Source organism: Labrus mixtus, chromosome 7 (assembly GCF_963584025.1).
Source record: "Labrus mixtus chromosome 7, fLabMix1.1, whole genome shotgun sequence".
Taxonomy (NCBI): domain Eukaryota; kingdom Metazoa; phylum Chordata; class Actinopteri; order Labriformes; family Labridae; genus Labrus; species Labrus mixtus.
Window position 1 is genome coordinate 7,643,808 of NC_083618.1, and position 16,605 is coordinate 7,660,412.

The following is a 16,605-nucleotide window of genomic DNA, read 5'->3' on the forward strand; positions in this document are numbered from 1 at the left end:
TAGGATTAACCTGTTAAACCAGGTTTTGATGTTAAGAACAAGTGATAATAAGTATCTCAAACAGCACTGTGTGCACTTGGACACAAATACAAAGTATTGGTGTGAGTGTTTGTTTGCCTTGATTCCATTTTTTCTCTTACAAAAGACGTGAATCTTGAATTTCTTCTTTTGAGCCAAATATAGTGAGGCTCTTGTGTGATGTGCGTCATCTTCAACAATCAGATCACATATGTCACCATAAACAACAACATACAAAGAGGTTACAAAAGGCTCAATGGATCCTTACTGATTTCTTCAATCTGAACAAGGTAGTTGTCTTTCAAAGACATAGGTTTTAAATATTCTATATTTCAAAGGCGACAAAAATCTATGGTCAAAATCTCAACTGCAATGTTTAAGCATGACATCTTTAAGGCTTTATAATCGAGTTTTCACTGTTGTTGAACAGTCACAGCTCTTTGTGTTAGTTCAAAAAAGATGTTGACTCTCCTTTATTTGTACTTGTTATTTGTAATTGTAATTTTTTATCTCAGTCAAGCAGCTCCTTCTGTTGTATAACGTACATTAATTTAGCATTTGGCATCACTTCCATGAAGTGAAATCCTCCGAGCTTCTAACAGACAATAATACAAAAGACTGGTGAAGCACAGAATGAGGAAGTCAATAGTTATTTTTTTTTGTTATTTTTAATGATTTGTAATGATTGAAGTATGTCCCACAACAGCGCCATCTTTACATTACAATAATCATGTCATTGTAATAGCATTAAAAAATCTCTACAAACACAATGAATTACATTATTAGTTGACACACTAATGATGACTGGAAAATCTGATTCCAAACAACGTGCTGGATCAAACTCGATGTGATACAAGGCTACATTTAAAATGTGATGTGTACTTTTGTTAATTATTCCACATCACAGTGTGTTAGTTGATGTTGCTCTAGTGGTATTCTGATCTCTTTCATTAAAGTTTGAGTTTCTTCTGCTATCTAATCAGTCAAACAAATAAACATTCAGTCAGACAGTCCTACAAGTTTACTCCTAACATCTGTGATGGTGTATCATAGACACCTGGCATACTGAACCAACGTCACACAAGAAGCTAATTTATTTTTACTTCAGACATTACTGACCTAATGACATATAGCAGTCAGTCATCATAGTTTAATCGGCCTCGTGGAAGTGATTGGATTGGCCTGAAATCAGGTCGGATGGAAGTCTGTGTGGAAGGGTGTGGGGGAGAGACCAGGTGCACCTACAAGGGCAAAAAGGACACAAAACAATGGTTCGTCTGAGGGCAACAAACTTTTTCAGTGGTCCCTTAGCTGTTTCTTTTCACAGTATTCGTTCATTGTTTTAGCTGTCACCTTTAAAGTTTCTGTGTTGCATTACTCGCACTTTCAAGTCCACTGAACTCCTTTGACAAACAATTACAGTGTTTATTTGGAAATGTTAATAATGCGCCAAGATACATGACTTAAAGCCTGTGGGGATCACCGGGATTACAAAGGTCCAGATGCATTCAATTGACCCCATGAACATCACAGATGATCAGATTATGTACTGTAGTCCACTAACACAGGCCTATTAGACAATAGGATTTAATGAGCTGTTCCATGCCCAGTTTGATACTTATCTCCAAGGTGGTGATTGTTGCTTTGGGAGTTCATCATGTACGTACAAGTGTGTATGGGATGTGTACTTAAGCTTTAAATCCCTTCCTCGTTCCTTGAGCAATCATGTGTGGGAAGCGAACAAAAGCTTTAAATCCCACCCTTGAGCCAATTAAGTTGAGCCTAAGCAATATTTAAGTCTCCTATAAATGCAGGTTAATGTCCCATTGAAAAGAGACTGTCGGAGGACAGCACGAAACAAGTTCCTCGGTTTCATTTTGAATTAGATGGAAATCGTTTGTAGATTTCTAATAAAACCATTTTAAACTCTTTTTGAAGAGTGCTCCAAATTTTATTTTACTTTCCAACAGACAACAATGAGGGGACATCGCCAAATGGAGCTCCCAGAGGACTTCTTTATTCCCATCACTCTGGATACCAACAATATCACTTCACTGAGCCCATTCCTTGTTCCACAGGATCACTTGGGGCACCTAGGTGTCTTTTATGCAATGTCATTTTTTATGTTCTTCCTATTTGTGACTGGAACAGCTATTAATGTCCTCACTATCGCATGTACTGTTCAATATAAGAAACTCCGGTCTCATCTGAACTACATCCTGGTGAACTTGGCAGTGGCAAACCTCCTCGTTGCCAGTGTGGGGTCGTCCACCTGCTTCTACTGCTTCGCCTTCAGATACATGGCTGTTGGAACAACCGGCTGCAAGATTGAAGGATTTACAGCAACCTTGGGGGGTGAGGAGCTTCACAAATCAAATAAGTTCAAAATATTTAAATGACAATAAAGGAAAAGGCTTTGTGTATACTAATCTTTGTTAATATATTTTGTAACGTCTGGCAGATATATATTGCCATGGATATTTTTATAAAACACAGCAAACCCAACTTTGATTTCATTTAGATTTAATACAAGTGTAATCGTTTCATTTATTGAATCAACATGTGACAGCCAAATAAAATGATCATAGGTAAGATTGTAAATCTGACCACAATACCTTAAAGAAACAGCAGAGGAAGGAAGGAGTGCTCTGTGATTTAAACCTGGAAGATACTATTTAAAAGAATACGAAACCGACAATTTAGTATAACTGAGTTTGTACAACAAATGTGCAATATGATACGTTTCATGACAGTGAGTGAACAGTAAACACATGTATCATTTTTCTGTCCCGTTGCAGGTATGGTGAGTCTGTGGTCTCTGGCTGTGATAGCGTTTGAGAGATGGCTTGTTGTCTGTAAGCCACTTGGGAACTTTGCCTTCAAGTCGCACCATGCTATAGCTTGCTGTGCAGCGACTTGGGTCTTTGCCTTGATTGCCTCAACTCCTCCTCTGTTTGGTTGGAGTAGGTCAGTATACAGACAAAACACACAACAGATATATTCATTTGAAAAACAAACTAGTCTAGAAGACTAATAATTCTTAGAAAATAACACTTCTTCAGCAGCTGACTTTCTCTATATTCAAATCTTTATTAGACTCTTGGAGTTCTTGTTAGAATATTAAGTGTTATTTATCCCCCTGCACCAAATTGTGGAGTAAAACCCACCACACCCTTTACTTTGTTTACTGTCTCTGCAGGTATATCCCAGAGGGCATGCAATGCTCCTGTGGACCAGACTGGTACACAACCAACAACAAGTACAACAATGAGTCCTATGTGTATTTCCTGTTCGGTTTCTGCTTTGCTTTTCCCTTCACTACCATTGTGTTCTGCTACTCACAGCTGCTCTTAATGCTGAAATCGGTAGGCAATACATTTCAGGTTTTCCATTTGTGTGTTCTACAGATTTCATATGTGATGTGTGAGTGTGTCCAACAGACCTTCCACTTTTATCTGCTTCTTCATCAACAGGCGGCAAAGGCCCAAGCTGAGTCTGCCTCCACCCAGAAGGCAGAAAGGGAGGTGACCAGGATGGTGGTCGTCATGGTGCTGGGCTTCCTATTTTGCTGGGCTCCCTACGCCATTTTTGCACTTTGGGTTGTCAACAACCGCGGCCAGTCGTTTGACCTGAGACTGGCCACCATACCCTCCTGTATGTCTAAAGCCTCCACAGTCTACAACCCAATGATCTACATCCTCCTTAACAAACAGGTAAGCCTCAAAGTCCAGTATGGATGTAACAATAAAACAGCTGCAGGTGGGAAGAGAACTGTTGGATTAACTGTTTTGCTGGATTTGAAATAGTAACAAACAATAAAGACCACAGCTTGATTCTGAGCATCTTGATAACCATCTTCAAGCTCATGTGCAATTACAAAAAAAGCATTTCAATTTTGTTTGATTTGGATACAGACAAAAGATTGACAATCGTAAAATAAAATGATGTGGTATATTGTATATTGTGTCCCCAAATGGATTCAATTCTGCAAGTATTTTACATGTAACAATGGAAAGAAATACCACACAACAATAATTTGCTTTTTCCCCCTTTTTCAGTTCCGCACATGTTTAAAGAAGATGCTGGGCATGAACGCAAGCGATGATGAGGAGTCATCAAGTTCATCAGTCACTGAAGTTTCTAAAGTTGGACCTGCTTAGGTTGTTCACATTTCATGCTGCTGACATATATTGTAAAAAGGATTGAACTGAAGCACAGTATGGCAGGTGTAATGATATTATCATTACATATTAAGAGTTATATGCAAATAAAAATGTTAAAAAAAAAAGAACTAAATACATGATGACAGTGATTATTTCTGTCTTTACTAGGCTATTCATTTTGAATGTACACTTCCAAAATATAATCTCTTTTGTAGTCTTGTATTCTGTCCTGAAATCTTGTTTTTTGTTCAAGATGCACAATGGAGGTCACTTCAAAACCCATAGTAGTAACTAGTCAAATAACAAGCGAATGCTCCAAGTACATTAGTTTTTGTGAATGTATTTGAAAAGTTGCACAAATTCACTATTGTCATAGTAAAGAAATTGCTCACAACGCTGCATTGGTGTGTGTTATTAACTGCAGTTCTGTTGTCTTTAATTTGCTTCTTGTGCAGAGATACATTTCCTTCCAGCTCATTGTCGATAATTTAATATCTCACATATTTTCGAACATCAACAATGAGTTAGAAAGTGATGATCCAGCATGATCCAAGTAGGGATAGCGCACACAGTATAAACATGACACAGAAAACATATGGCTCTGGTGTAAATAACCAACAAAGCATTATTCATACAACAAAAATAAACTTTTCATATAAAATTATGATTTTTCTGTGAGAAGCATAAAAAAAGAAATCACCCATTCTTGTCTTCCCTATCACATGCAAACACATTACTGCGTAGCAGGAAATAGTACCAGTTTCTTACTGCCAGTTTGTCTGAAACAGCCTCATTTATGGTTTAAAATATTAGTAGCATTAGTAGCATGTGTATCTATTCTATGTCACCAATAACACACCATCTGTACATCCTTCACAGATTCATAAACGTACACACAATATATATCAGGTCTCTGTGGTGTAAAAGACGTAGACGATAAGTTCGAAAAGCCTGCAGATGGCGCCATACGTTTAAATGAACAACTCATTCACAGGTGTTAAAAAAACTATGGAAACTGTACACATACGAGTCAATCACTTAAAAATACTTTCAAGAAGCATTGCTTGTGACAGCTTTATTTAACTTGAACTTATTTCTTTTTAAAAAGGTCATCTACCAAATGTGAACGAACAGACCAGACTCAGATCAAAATCAACCCATAAGCTACTTTTTCCAAATGACAAAAGAAGTCTGCTTTACCATTTTATTCCAAAATAGTAACTCTTGAGCTGCTTTATTTTGCACAAGATGACTTAGCACATGTACACATATAGCCACAAACAAGGCCAGCAAGCAAAGGATTAACGTCATCTCAATGGCTTCCTACACTCACACACACGCACATGCACACGCACACCGGATACACACACACACACGTATGCACACACACACAAACACACACGCACGGACACACAAACACACACATGCAAACCCACACATACACATACACCCACACACAAGCAAAGCACTAACTATTTTTGATTAATAATAATTGGATAAAGTTTGATAAGTTGCTACAGAAAGGAAATGATTTCAATTTCTCTAACATTTTAAATGAAAGCGGGTTGAACCAAAGTAATCTTTGGCTTCTGTGTCTGCCCAACACAGGTCCGTGTTGGTGTCGATCACAATATTGTATGAAATATAATATATAGTTCAACTTCACATCAAAATATAAATGTGAAAAATCTTTCGAAGCACATGAAAACAAATATGTCACAAAAAAGGCACTGATACAACTCGTATAACAATTCTAAACCTAGTTACTCATGCTGAAACATCAATAGTGAACATTCCTGCGCTGTTTTAGTTTTACCTGTGAAAATGAGGAACAACAAAACAAGCAGTCACATGTCGTCTGCCTGTCCTGGTGCTGAAAGAGATAAAAGGCATGATTCTAATCCATACTCTAAATCACTACTGGCACCATTACCCCTGGAATTTAGGCCACCATAGGTAATCTAAGCTGCAGGGAAAGGCAGAGGTAAAACAAAATAGTTTTGTTGGTTAGCCAATAACATCTCTTGACAATATAAGGCATACAAATCTGAGAGTAGGATTATTACCTGATGTGAAGTGAACAAGAGACCATAAGGCAGGCAAAGGTGCACTCGGTTCACATCACACCAGTGTAATTATTTACACTCAGTAATTGTCACCACACATGTTGACCACCTGCTGCTCAAACGGCAAGTGAATAAACCACTTGTCCCCTGTTCACGGTGGTCAAGGCGATTCACGTCGGTAATCGGGAGCAAATCCGAGTTCTGCTAGTAGTGAACTTTTACCAAACATGAATAGTTCAGAACTAGCGGAATTCCAGACCTACTCTCGAAACATCACAGGATCACATGGAAATAGGAGGAAAGAGGGGTAACAAAAGGAAGAATAAACTACTGCCAACTCCACCTCTTGGATGATGTGTAAATTTACAGAAGGCCTTTGAAAGCAAAACACTCTATCTAAGAACAAATTGTAAATCTGTATATATTTTTAAATCGTCTTTAGTTCTGGCAAAAGAAAAGTAAGTTGTTTAAAGCATTATAATCTCAAGCAGTAAACAAAAGAAAAGGCAAATTATCTTTTTTTAAATTTAAATTTAGCTATTTTACTCACCAACAAAACAGAGAATCATTTTAAAGTAGTAAAGAAGAATGGTTTACAGACTTCTTCAGTGTCCAGCCCTCTTCATCCTCTTCTCTGTGTGCCGTCCCTCCTGTCCCGTGTGGAGTTCTTATCCAATCTGCGTTACCTGTGCGAGACGTTGACTACAGAAAGACAGAGAATCAACGGATTAAAAGAAACCGAGGCGGCAGCTTTTGTCAACCTCTGCTCCTGAAGTGAACTGTTATTCCGGAGAGATTAAAGTGTTACGGAGTAAGCATGTCAGAAGTAATTACTCCGTGTTAATCTGTTTTGTGGAAGAACCTGAGTTGTCCGTTTAATCTGCTTTGGTCAGCTGAGAATAAGGAATCTTCAGCAGCATTTCACAGGTGAAATAATTCACTCAATCATTCAGTTTATAAATAAAGCTAAAAATTCCATTAAACAATATGATGTTGATGGCTGCTTTTCTTCTCTATCTCAGATTACCCAGCAGACACTTGTACTTTGTAAAAGGAAAAGCACACATGCAGCTTGTAACTTAAACTTTGGCTCTGTCCTATTCAGGTGCCATTGTTGTCATTATTGTTGCTTTTAATGCTGCTGTCATTTTTTCTTCACAAAACCTTGCATGTACAAACGTGTGAAACACATTTTTGGTAAGTGCATTTAGATTAAAGTTGCTTCTTTGTGCCAACATTAGCATCCTAATTGAAATCATAGTTATTGGGGATTACAGACCTTGCTAACCAAGCTCATTTGTAATATTCTTTACAGAGACAAAACAACCTCACCATGACCGAGAGCTTGAGGACAGCAGGGCTGATCCAGGGCATGCCTGCCTGAGCCACCCCTCTGAATAGGCTTTTCTTAAATAGGAAAATCACAGGCCAACTCTTTCAAGTAGAGAGAGTGTGCCTTCCTCTCTGACTCAAACTAGAATATGTTTCCACAAGAGGATCCTTATAATTAATCAATCAATCGGTGCAATAGGGCTTTGTGCAATCACACCAGCACTTTAAAGTTACAGGATCGAGGGCATTTGTGTCATTTACACCAGTACCTCATAATCACTTTACCTCCTTCTGCAGGCACTCTAAGCACTTTACCTCTGAAGGTCACTTTATCCGGGTTTGATTATAAAAAAGTTGCACAGCCACTTTTTATGCTTGTAGCCTATACATATGTCCCTGTCAACTTCTGTACAGTTTATAAATTTGTATCTCTGTGCATCACCAACCTGCCAAGCGACTACAGATAGAATTGAGCCTATGGCTACAATCTGGTATATGTTTTGGGCTTTTCATGCCTTTATGCCTTTATTGTAGAGATAGGACAGTGGATAGAGTCTGAAATCAGGGAAAGAGAGAGTGGGGAATGACATGGAGGAGCCACAGGTTGGATTTGAACCCAGCCCGCCCGCTTGGAGGACTATAGTCTCCATACATGGGGCACATGTACTAACCACTACACCACCAGAGCCCTATTTTTTTTATAATTTAATAAATAAAGGTTTGGCTCTATAAAAATGGGTTTTATTGTGGAAAGAGAAAACTATTTTATCTTTTGAGTTATTATTGTGACCAACCATTAATGGCTTTGTTGGTGAAAGTGTCATTACATTGTAGAGTTTACAGTGATCAAATGCAGGGAAGGTAAGATCTCTTTTCAACATGTTGTAAGCACTATTGCATCTGCATTGTGGACGCTTGAAAGCTGAATGGATGTATTGATACAGCCTGATATGAAGAAACACATGAATTAAGCAAAACATTTTTGCACCAGTTTTTCAGCACCTCTTTAAGAAAGAATGTGACCATTTTTTGCAATGTTACATTGGGAAGAAGTAGTCCTTGGACAATGTTTTATGTAGGACTTTAAGGACATAACCTAATTAAAGATTACTGGATTTCTTACTGTGGTGGGGGAGACAAGGGTAATGCCATTTAATCAATGACGAGTTAGACAAGAGCATGTCATCCCAATAAGTCAACTCCTTAGTTGGACACTGGGAACCCTGGGAACTGGCTCCTGTCTTTTTCTTTCTTCCCGAAATAATAAAAGACAGAATAATGGGAAGATACTAAAAGTGATAAATAAGATCCCAAACAATGGAGCTATTGCAAAACAATTTGCAAATGCGTAAAAAGATCCAATAATGCGTTCAGATATATGCACTGATCCAGAAATGCAGAAAGAGAACCACAAATTCATGAATATATCCACAAATACATACACTGAGATCGATAAATGCTTACACAGATCTGCAAATATGTAGAGCAATTTGTATATGCACATATAATTATTAATGACTGCAAAGGTGCAAAGGTACGACACCTGTGCAGTGCACAGTGTCGCTCTTTATTTGAATCTGATTTTGCCCTGAACATTTCTGATATTGTGGGAATACTCAAACACATTTCAAACAGTGTGGCCTGTGTGTGTTCTTGGTGTTATGGGCAGAATGAAAGGTACATGTAACATGCAGCCGGTCAGAGCCTGGTCTATCCAAGAAGAAAGACTGAGTAAATAACAATGCACTAGCCTGCAGGTGTACCTGGCTCTTAAAGGAAATGAGAGCTGACACTGATCGGTTTGATTCATGCAACACCCAAAACACACTTGTGTATAACCAAGGAACTTAATCAAACCTCTTTATGCCCTGCACCTCCCTTAGCACATAGCATGTGCACTGCTTAGTTGGCAAAACATTACACAACACAGATCGCATCTCATATTAAGTCAGGGGTGGAGCATGACAAAACAGATGTGTGTCCAATCTGCTTGTCTCAGCAGTAAATCATCTGTATCTTCATGGTGCTGGATTATTTTAAACTCTGATAAATTATCCCATAATCAAAATTAATTGCAGTCTTTTTTTACTCAATAAAGAAGTGGACATATTCCCTATTTTCATGCACATCTGTTTCTGATGCATACACAACGTCTGCAAAATGACATGGGAATTTAAAATGAGAATTTTTCACAAGAAATAGTAGAGAAATATTTAATACGTTCAGTATCAGAAGGGAGTAGTCTTTTTCGTCATGTTGTTGTTGACATGGATACAAGGAAAGTGGGCTGTCCTTAATGTGGCACAGGAAATATTTGTGTTCAAACTAAGTGACCGGATCACATTCCGTCCTCCTGGGTTTACACCTGTGTTAACCCAGGAGGCTTTGACTTTTTTTGTTGGCTGTCCACTCCTAATCCAATAATTTAGGACACACTTTAATACCAACTGTAAACAGGGTATGAGATTAAGCCTTGTAAATGACTGGAGAACTGTCCGGTGTTTGTTATTATTTACAGTCTATGGCGTCAGCAGGGATTGGACAGAATAGTAGGCCTATAGCTAAAAAAGGTTTTGATCTTTTAACACATTTTATAATTCCATTCTCATTGAATTGCTCCCAAACATCAGACATGCATAAGATGGTACAGAGAAATTTCAGAAAATACTTTCAGAAAGAACTTTTACAATTTTGTGTTTTCAACATTATACTCAACCCGACACTAACTAGGAGATTAATGTTTAAGAGATCAGGTCAGAATTCCTTACCCCACCATTTATTCCTGAGTAAAGAACTAGTGTGCAATTAAATGTAGAAACATTTTAACAGACTGTCCGGATACAATGACCCATCTGGCAGAGTATCAGTCACTCAGTCTATTGGATTTAAACCTAATCCTTCTGCCTGAAATGTCAAACTGTGCTCTATAACGAACATCAACGATATAGGTGAGGTTAGGAGTGTAACAACTAGAGCAGTGGTTCTCAACTGGTGGGTCGGGTAAGAGTAGTGGGTTGTGGAGCCATTTTCAGTGGGTTGCGATTGTGTGCCTGGAAAAACATTTTGCTTTTTAAACATGTTGGTTTTGTTCCGTTTCGTGCTTCAGTGACATGTCTTGCAACGACGGAAATCTGATTGGTCGAAAAATATCCGAAATTTGGGTCGTTGTTGGAGGTGGGTCCTGAGGCCAGACGAGTTGAGATTACCACTGAACTAGAGGGTAACACGATGTGTACATACTTTCTTCTTCTGTTAAAGTTCGAGGCTGGATTGATCTGTTTTTTTAAAGAATTGAAAGCACATGAACGAGAGCGCAGGCTTGCCTGTGGTACCTAGCTTTCCAAAAGTAGGATGGGAGGCAAAGCCCTCAGTCACTTTTCTCCTGTAATACCATCTTCAGTAACACAAAAAGGTACACATATTTTGCATAGTTAGTGGGAAACGAATGGGAAATAACCACTAGGTAACCACTAAGTAAATTGGTAGATAGTGAGTTCTTCCTCATCACATGTTCTAAAGTAGCTAATGATGAGTGTGAGGGAAACAAATTGGGAATTAACTTGGTAACCATTAGGTAACCATTGAGTAACCACTAAGTAACACTAGGTAACCATTATATAACCACTAAGTAATGGGTAGATACCATTACTTAGTGGTTATCTAATGGTTACTCACTATCTACTAGATAGTGAGTTCTTCTTCATCATATGTTCTAGAGTAGCTAATTAGTTAGTGGGAATCATATGGGGAAATAACTACTAGGAAACCATTAGTTAACAGGTAGATATGGTACACATATTTTGCATAGTTAGTGGGAAACAAATGAGTAACTAACTACTAGGGAACCACTAAGTAACCACTAAGTAATGGGTAGATAGTGAGTACTTCTTCATCACATGTTCTAGTGTAGCTAATGATTATTTAACGGATAATGAATGCTGAATAAATCACACAAATTGTTGCTAGTTAATGGGGAAAGAACTACTAGTTAACCATTGTTTAATGGGTAGATAGTGAGTAACTTTTCATCCAATTCTATAGAGTAGCTATTGATTACTTAAGAGAATGAAGTGATGCATCATACCGGGTAGTTACTCAGTACTTCAGAATTACCTAAACATTACTTACTCCTTTTGTGTACTCTATAGTAAAGTGATCAAACGGGGTAGTTAATCAGTACTGAAGCATTACCCATTACTTAGTTGTTCTCTAGTGGAGTCCCAGGACCCCCAGGGGTTTGCGAACCATAGCTTGGGGGTCCACGGAATAATTTACAAACAATTGTAAAAGTGTGCTATATCATTGAAAAAGCATATCTACACACTGGGACCTCTTGCACCAATAAAATCAGTTATTTTGTCCAATACTCCCGCCCACTTTAGTTTGAGTCATAGATCAATTCTGATATGCTCGTGACATGTCTGTCACTTCATAGTGCGCAACGATAAAATAAAAAACTCAAAACTCAAAACAAAAAACACCTCAGAGCCAACTTTTTCTCCAATGGTTACCTAGTAGTTAGTTCCCCATTCGTTTCCCACTAACTAATCATAAGCTACTCTAGAACAAGTGATGAGAATGTACTCACTATCTACCCACTACTTAGTGGCTACTTATTGGTTTCCTTGTGGTTACTGGTTAGTTTCCCATTTGTTTCCCACTAGCTATGCAACATTTGTGTACCTTATTGTAAAGTGTTACCCCATCTTCTAAGGCAACTTGAAAGAGCTTGTCTTAAACAGTACGCTAAAAGCAGGCAGTGTATTAAATCAAGCCAGCTGTTTGGAGTGTATCCTCCTCGGTCTGCCGAGCTAATGTAAGCTGTAACTGGGTCTCCAGTGTCTGCAGCTCTCTGTCAACTAGGCTCGTGCATGACTAAGGATAAATATGAATGACATATTTCGCCTACTGTCGACTGTTCTTAGAATGTTTTGTTGTTTTTTGCGCTCATTGAACCATATTCTCATTTGAGTTTAACAGCATCAATAAACTATTTGTCTTCTAGACTTGGAATAATTATTTATTGTATGATAGCATGATTGTTTTTCTCACTGATTGAGTCTGCATTAAGGTGACCTTGTAACAATATTACACTGACACCCCAGTGTGTGCTGATTCAACCACCGAGCAGCCACGATCTACTATGATCTATGCACCTGTCAGACCACCTACAAACAATCTCATTTAATTTACCATTTGAATATGTACTGTAATCTCTAGATCCTAATAATCCACCAAAAACGGGTCCATTTAAATCCATTGAAAGATTTAATCCAAACACATTACATCCATAAAGCTCACCTCATAACAGCCTACAACAGCCAATAAGAGCCTTTGTTTAACCGCGGTGCCTCCCCCTGCTATGATGGACAATTGAACGCGACTGTGTTGATGTCTGACATTTCTAGTAGCCAATCTAATTTTCTAAACATGGATGTCCTGCTTCTATCAATTCTTTAGGGCAAATAAAAAATAATAATGAGAATATTTGTCTTTATATCAATACTATGTGTAATCCAATGGAATGACAACATCCACAAAATAGCGGAGAACAACATACGGACGAACAGAAAACACAATGCAGCCGTTTAATTACATGCACAGAGATCGTAGTGATCGCGTGCAGACACTCTATGTCTCTGCTCTATGTTAGCAGCAGTAACAATATAGAAACGTCACTCCCCCTCCTATTGGCTCGAGCTCAGTTCTCTGGAGAATATGCTGCTGTGTTCTCACATCAGCTCACTCGGACTTGCTGCGGAAAAAATACTAGGGATCTGGCAGGAGAAACTCAGGGGGAAGTCCAAGCGAAAAATTCAGCTGTTTGCGTTCACATATAGGCTACAGCTCCTCCAGGAAATATCCTGCATTTTTCAGGAGATTTCTGTTAGTGTGAAAACGGCATTTGATGCAAATTCTGTCATCATCAGGTTATTCTTTGTCAGGCATTGACAAAAGGATTCCAAATGAAGAGACGTGAATGGATCCAATTGAGCTACACTTCAGTTCGATCAGCTCCGGTTGGAGCTCGTTTAAAATCCTTTGCCTTCTGACTAAACACACTAAATCAGCTTTTAACCTCAAACAGGAGCCATGAAAGTGATTTCTTCCATTAACCCATTACATTTTATTACAACTCTGTCATTAGCTTTCATTTATCCGCCAAAAATCGAGCAATCAGTGTGCGTAATTCTAAAAAGCATTTGTCTACAGGCCCCTTGACTCAACAAGCAGACCTCTGTGTCATAGTGCAGTGTGTGTGTTATATCTTGTTAAGATTCAAATTACATGTTCAGGCTGGCTCATTTGCTGAGAGTTGGTGGTCACATAAGCAATGACATGCTCAAACTTTCCAGTGAACAGGAAAATTCCACATCTGGATGACTTAAACTATGATTCATTTGACATTACTATTATCATTATTATATCATGGATTCCCCCCCAAGTCACACAATATAAACGTGATACCCCGTCCCACTTGCTCCCAGTGATTTTCCTAAATATTTCCTGTTGCATTCTTACATCAGCTCACCCAACTTTACATACAGTCAAAATTATTCTAGGGGCTGGCAGGAAAAAGTCTGGGTCAGTATGAAAAATATGGCTGTTAGCATTCGCACGTGCAGCTCATGCCTAAAATTTCAGAAAGTTCTTTAGAGTTTTGTGCGTTCAAAGCAACATAAGTATGTGTAAGCTAGCAAGCATGCTGCATTAGCTCAATGAGCCTTAATGTTTAAAGGATATTATAACACATGGGCTGAACTGAGCAATTTGATTTACAATACGTTGGCATGATGTTTGCATTAATGAGAAGGTTGGAAATCCAACTTTTATACTGACATTACTGACTTATTAGTTCATTGTTAGTTGATTATGCTTACCTGCAACACTCTATTTTAAGCTAGTAAAAAACACAGGGAAATTCCTGATATTATAAATATAGCGTTTAATTCATAATGGTTGTGAGGTTTCAAATAAATGGTATCTAAGTCAAATTGAACACATCTAAACATTAAAAGGGAATACCAAATGCTAGTGGCAATACTTCTAACATACAAAAAAAATCCCCCACCAACAATCCTGATCCTTGGCACTATACCAATGAAAACTATTTTGTCGACATGTTTGTTAAAAAACTCAGATGGAAATGTAAAAACTCACAAGTTTGCATTTTGGGACCTACCCTGTTGACCAAGAGACTATCCTGTAGCTAGACTCCAACATGCCATGTTTCTATTGTGATTTATAGTCCTAAAGCTTTGATTCAGCTATAAAAAGGTTAAAGGAAGAATGTGCAACATTTTACACATCACAGAAATCAAGTTTATCCTGTATAAATGTCTCTCTGAATCATGACTGTCTACACTGAGTGAGAAGCGGGAGTCCCGCCAACTGTGCTGTTGTCGGAGCCGTGTTTACATCATGTTTACATGGACGGGACGGCCTTGAGTATAAAGCTGTTTTAGTCAAGGACAAGAGAAAATAATAACATGGCCTACTCACTGCTTATTTGGATGTCACGTAAGCGTCTTTAGATCACAGTAATTCCATGTCAATTTATGAGCCTGCTAACACAACAATGCAGGCCACAGGCGACTGAAGCTTGAGTAAAGGACAATTATGTCCGCCACTTGCACTTCATGGTGCTTAATTATGGTGCGTTCTAATTGATAACTCCTTTGTGTGAACACGAGTGAAAAGGGGTTGGAGGTGTGCCGCTGGAGAGCGGAGGCTTCAATAGCGGAGGTGTCGCCAAACAGCAGTTGTTTTAGTTTAATGCTGGTGCTCAAAAGGCGACATTTACTAGATCAAAAAGTCCCACTTTCTTTCTTTAACATTTCATGGATTTGTGGTGTGATACATTTTTTCACCTCGAAAAAATTTGACTAATGATTGGATTCTTTTTGGATTAATTATGAAACACCTTAAACACAAGCTGTTTTACTGTTTAAAAACTTACTTTGCTCCTCCTTTTTTTAAAAAAAATACATCTATAGCTCTTATATAATTGCTGAACTGTTTTATCCACTTTTTGGGAGTCCTTTTTCTTTAAGTGGAGAATACTATTTTTTTCTTCATGAACCTTCCCCCTCCTCCTGCCCATGCTTTACTGGGAACTCTTCCAATCCTGCTATTCTCCAACTGTCCATCAGCCTCCCCGAGACTGTCCTACTGATCCTGATCACCTGAGTTCCACATCCATCTGTTCACGTTCCCAAATAAACATGAATCTAATTTTGTTATCAGCTTTAACAAGCTCACCTTTTCTTTACAAGGTTGTCACTCATAATCTACTTTTTGTTTATCATCTCACTGCACAGCTCCTACATTGCACCTTGTACATTTTGTGTTTTTTTTTTATATTTAATATTTTACATTTTTAAATTCTATTTTATATATTGTAATAGCTTCTTATACTGTATTATTTAAGTTGTTGCTAGTTCTGCTTTATTTCCTTGTTAATTGTTTAGCACCAATACACCAAGTCAAATTCCTTGTATGTGTAAATGTACTTAGCAATAAACCCCGATTCTGATTACATCAGGTTACTTTACATCAGGTTTGTTATTTAGTCTGCACTTTCATGCCCGTGACAAACCTACTATTTTAACTGTAATATGAAAAACCCATACTTCTTCATATCCAGCTTTCAAGTAACCCGTCAGGATCATTCTTAACCCTTCATCAAGACCATTAAGATATAAGGGCTTCCGATAGCACAGAATATTTAGCATGCAGCGCTTGTTCAGAGGCTGAGTCTTGACTGCAGGGGCCAAAGGTTAAATCCCAACTGACTGAGCTGTAAGTCATCCCCTCTTGCACTTTCTCTTTTATCTGCCCTATTCCATAAAGGGAAATGGCACAAAATAGTCTTAAAAATAGGGGCGCTGATGGCGCAGTGGTTAGTCCCCACGCCCCATGTATGGAGGCTGTAGTCCTCCAAGCGGGCAGCCCAGATTTTAATCTCACCTGTGACTACTTTCCCGCATGTCATTCCCCACTCTCTCACTCCCTGATTTCCAACT

At 38.4% G+C, this 16,605-nt stretch overlaps 1 protein-coding gene across 1 annotated transcript; it reads left to right on the forward strand.

Annotated features, from left to right (window-relative positions):
• The first annotated feature begins 1,411 nt into the window (after positions 1 to 1,411).
• Positions 1,412 to 4,575, forward strand: opn1sw2 (opsin 1 (cone pigments), short-wave-sensitive 2). The gene is made up of 5 exons (XM_061042463.1): positions 1,412 to 2,373; positions 2,817 to 2,985; positions 3,218 to 3,383; positions 3,492 to 3,731; positions 4,077 to 4,575. The coding sequence occupies exons 1-5, from the start codon at positions 1,995 to 1,997 to the stop codon at positions 4,176 to 4,178; spliced, it is 1,056 nt and encodes a 351-aa protein (XP_060898446.1). The 5' UTR covers positions 1,412 to 1,994; the 3' UTR covers positions 4,179 to 4,575.
• The last annotated feature ends 12,030 nt before the right edge of the window (positions 4,576 to 16,605 follow it).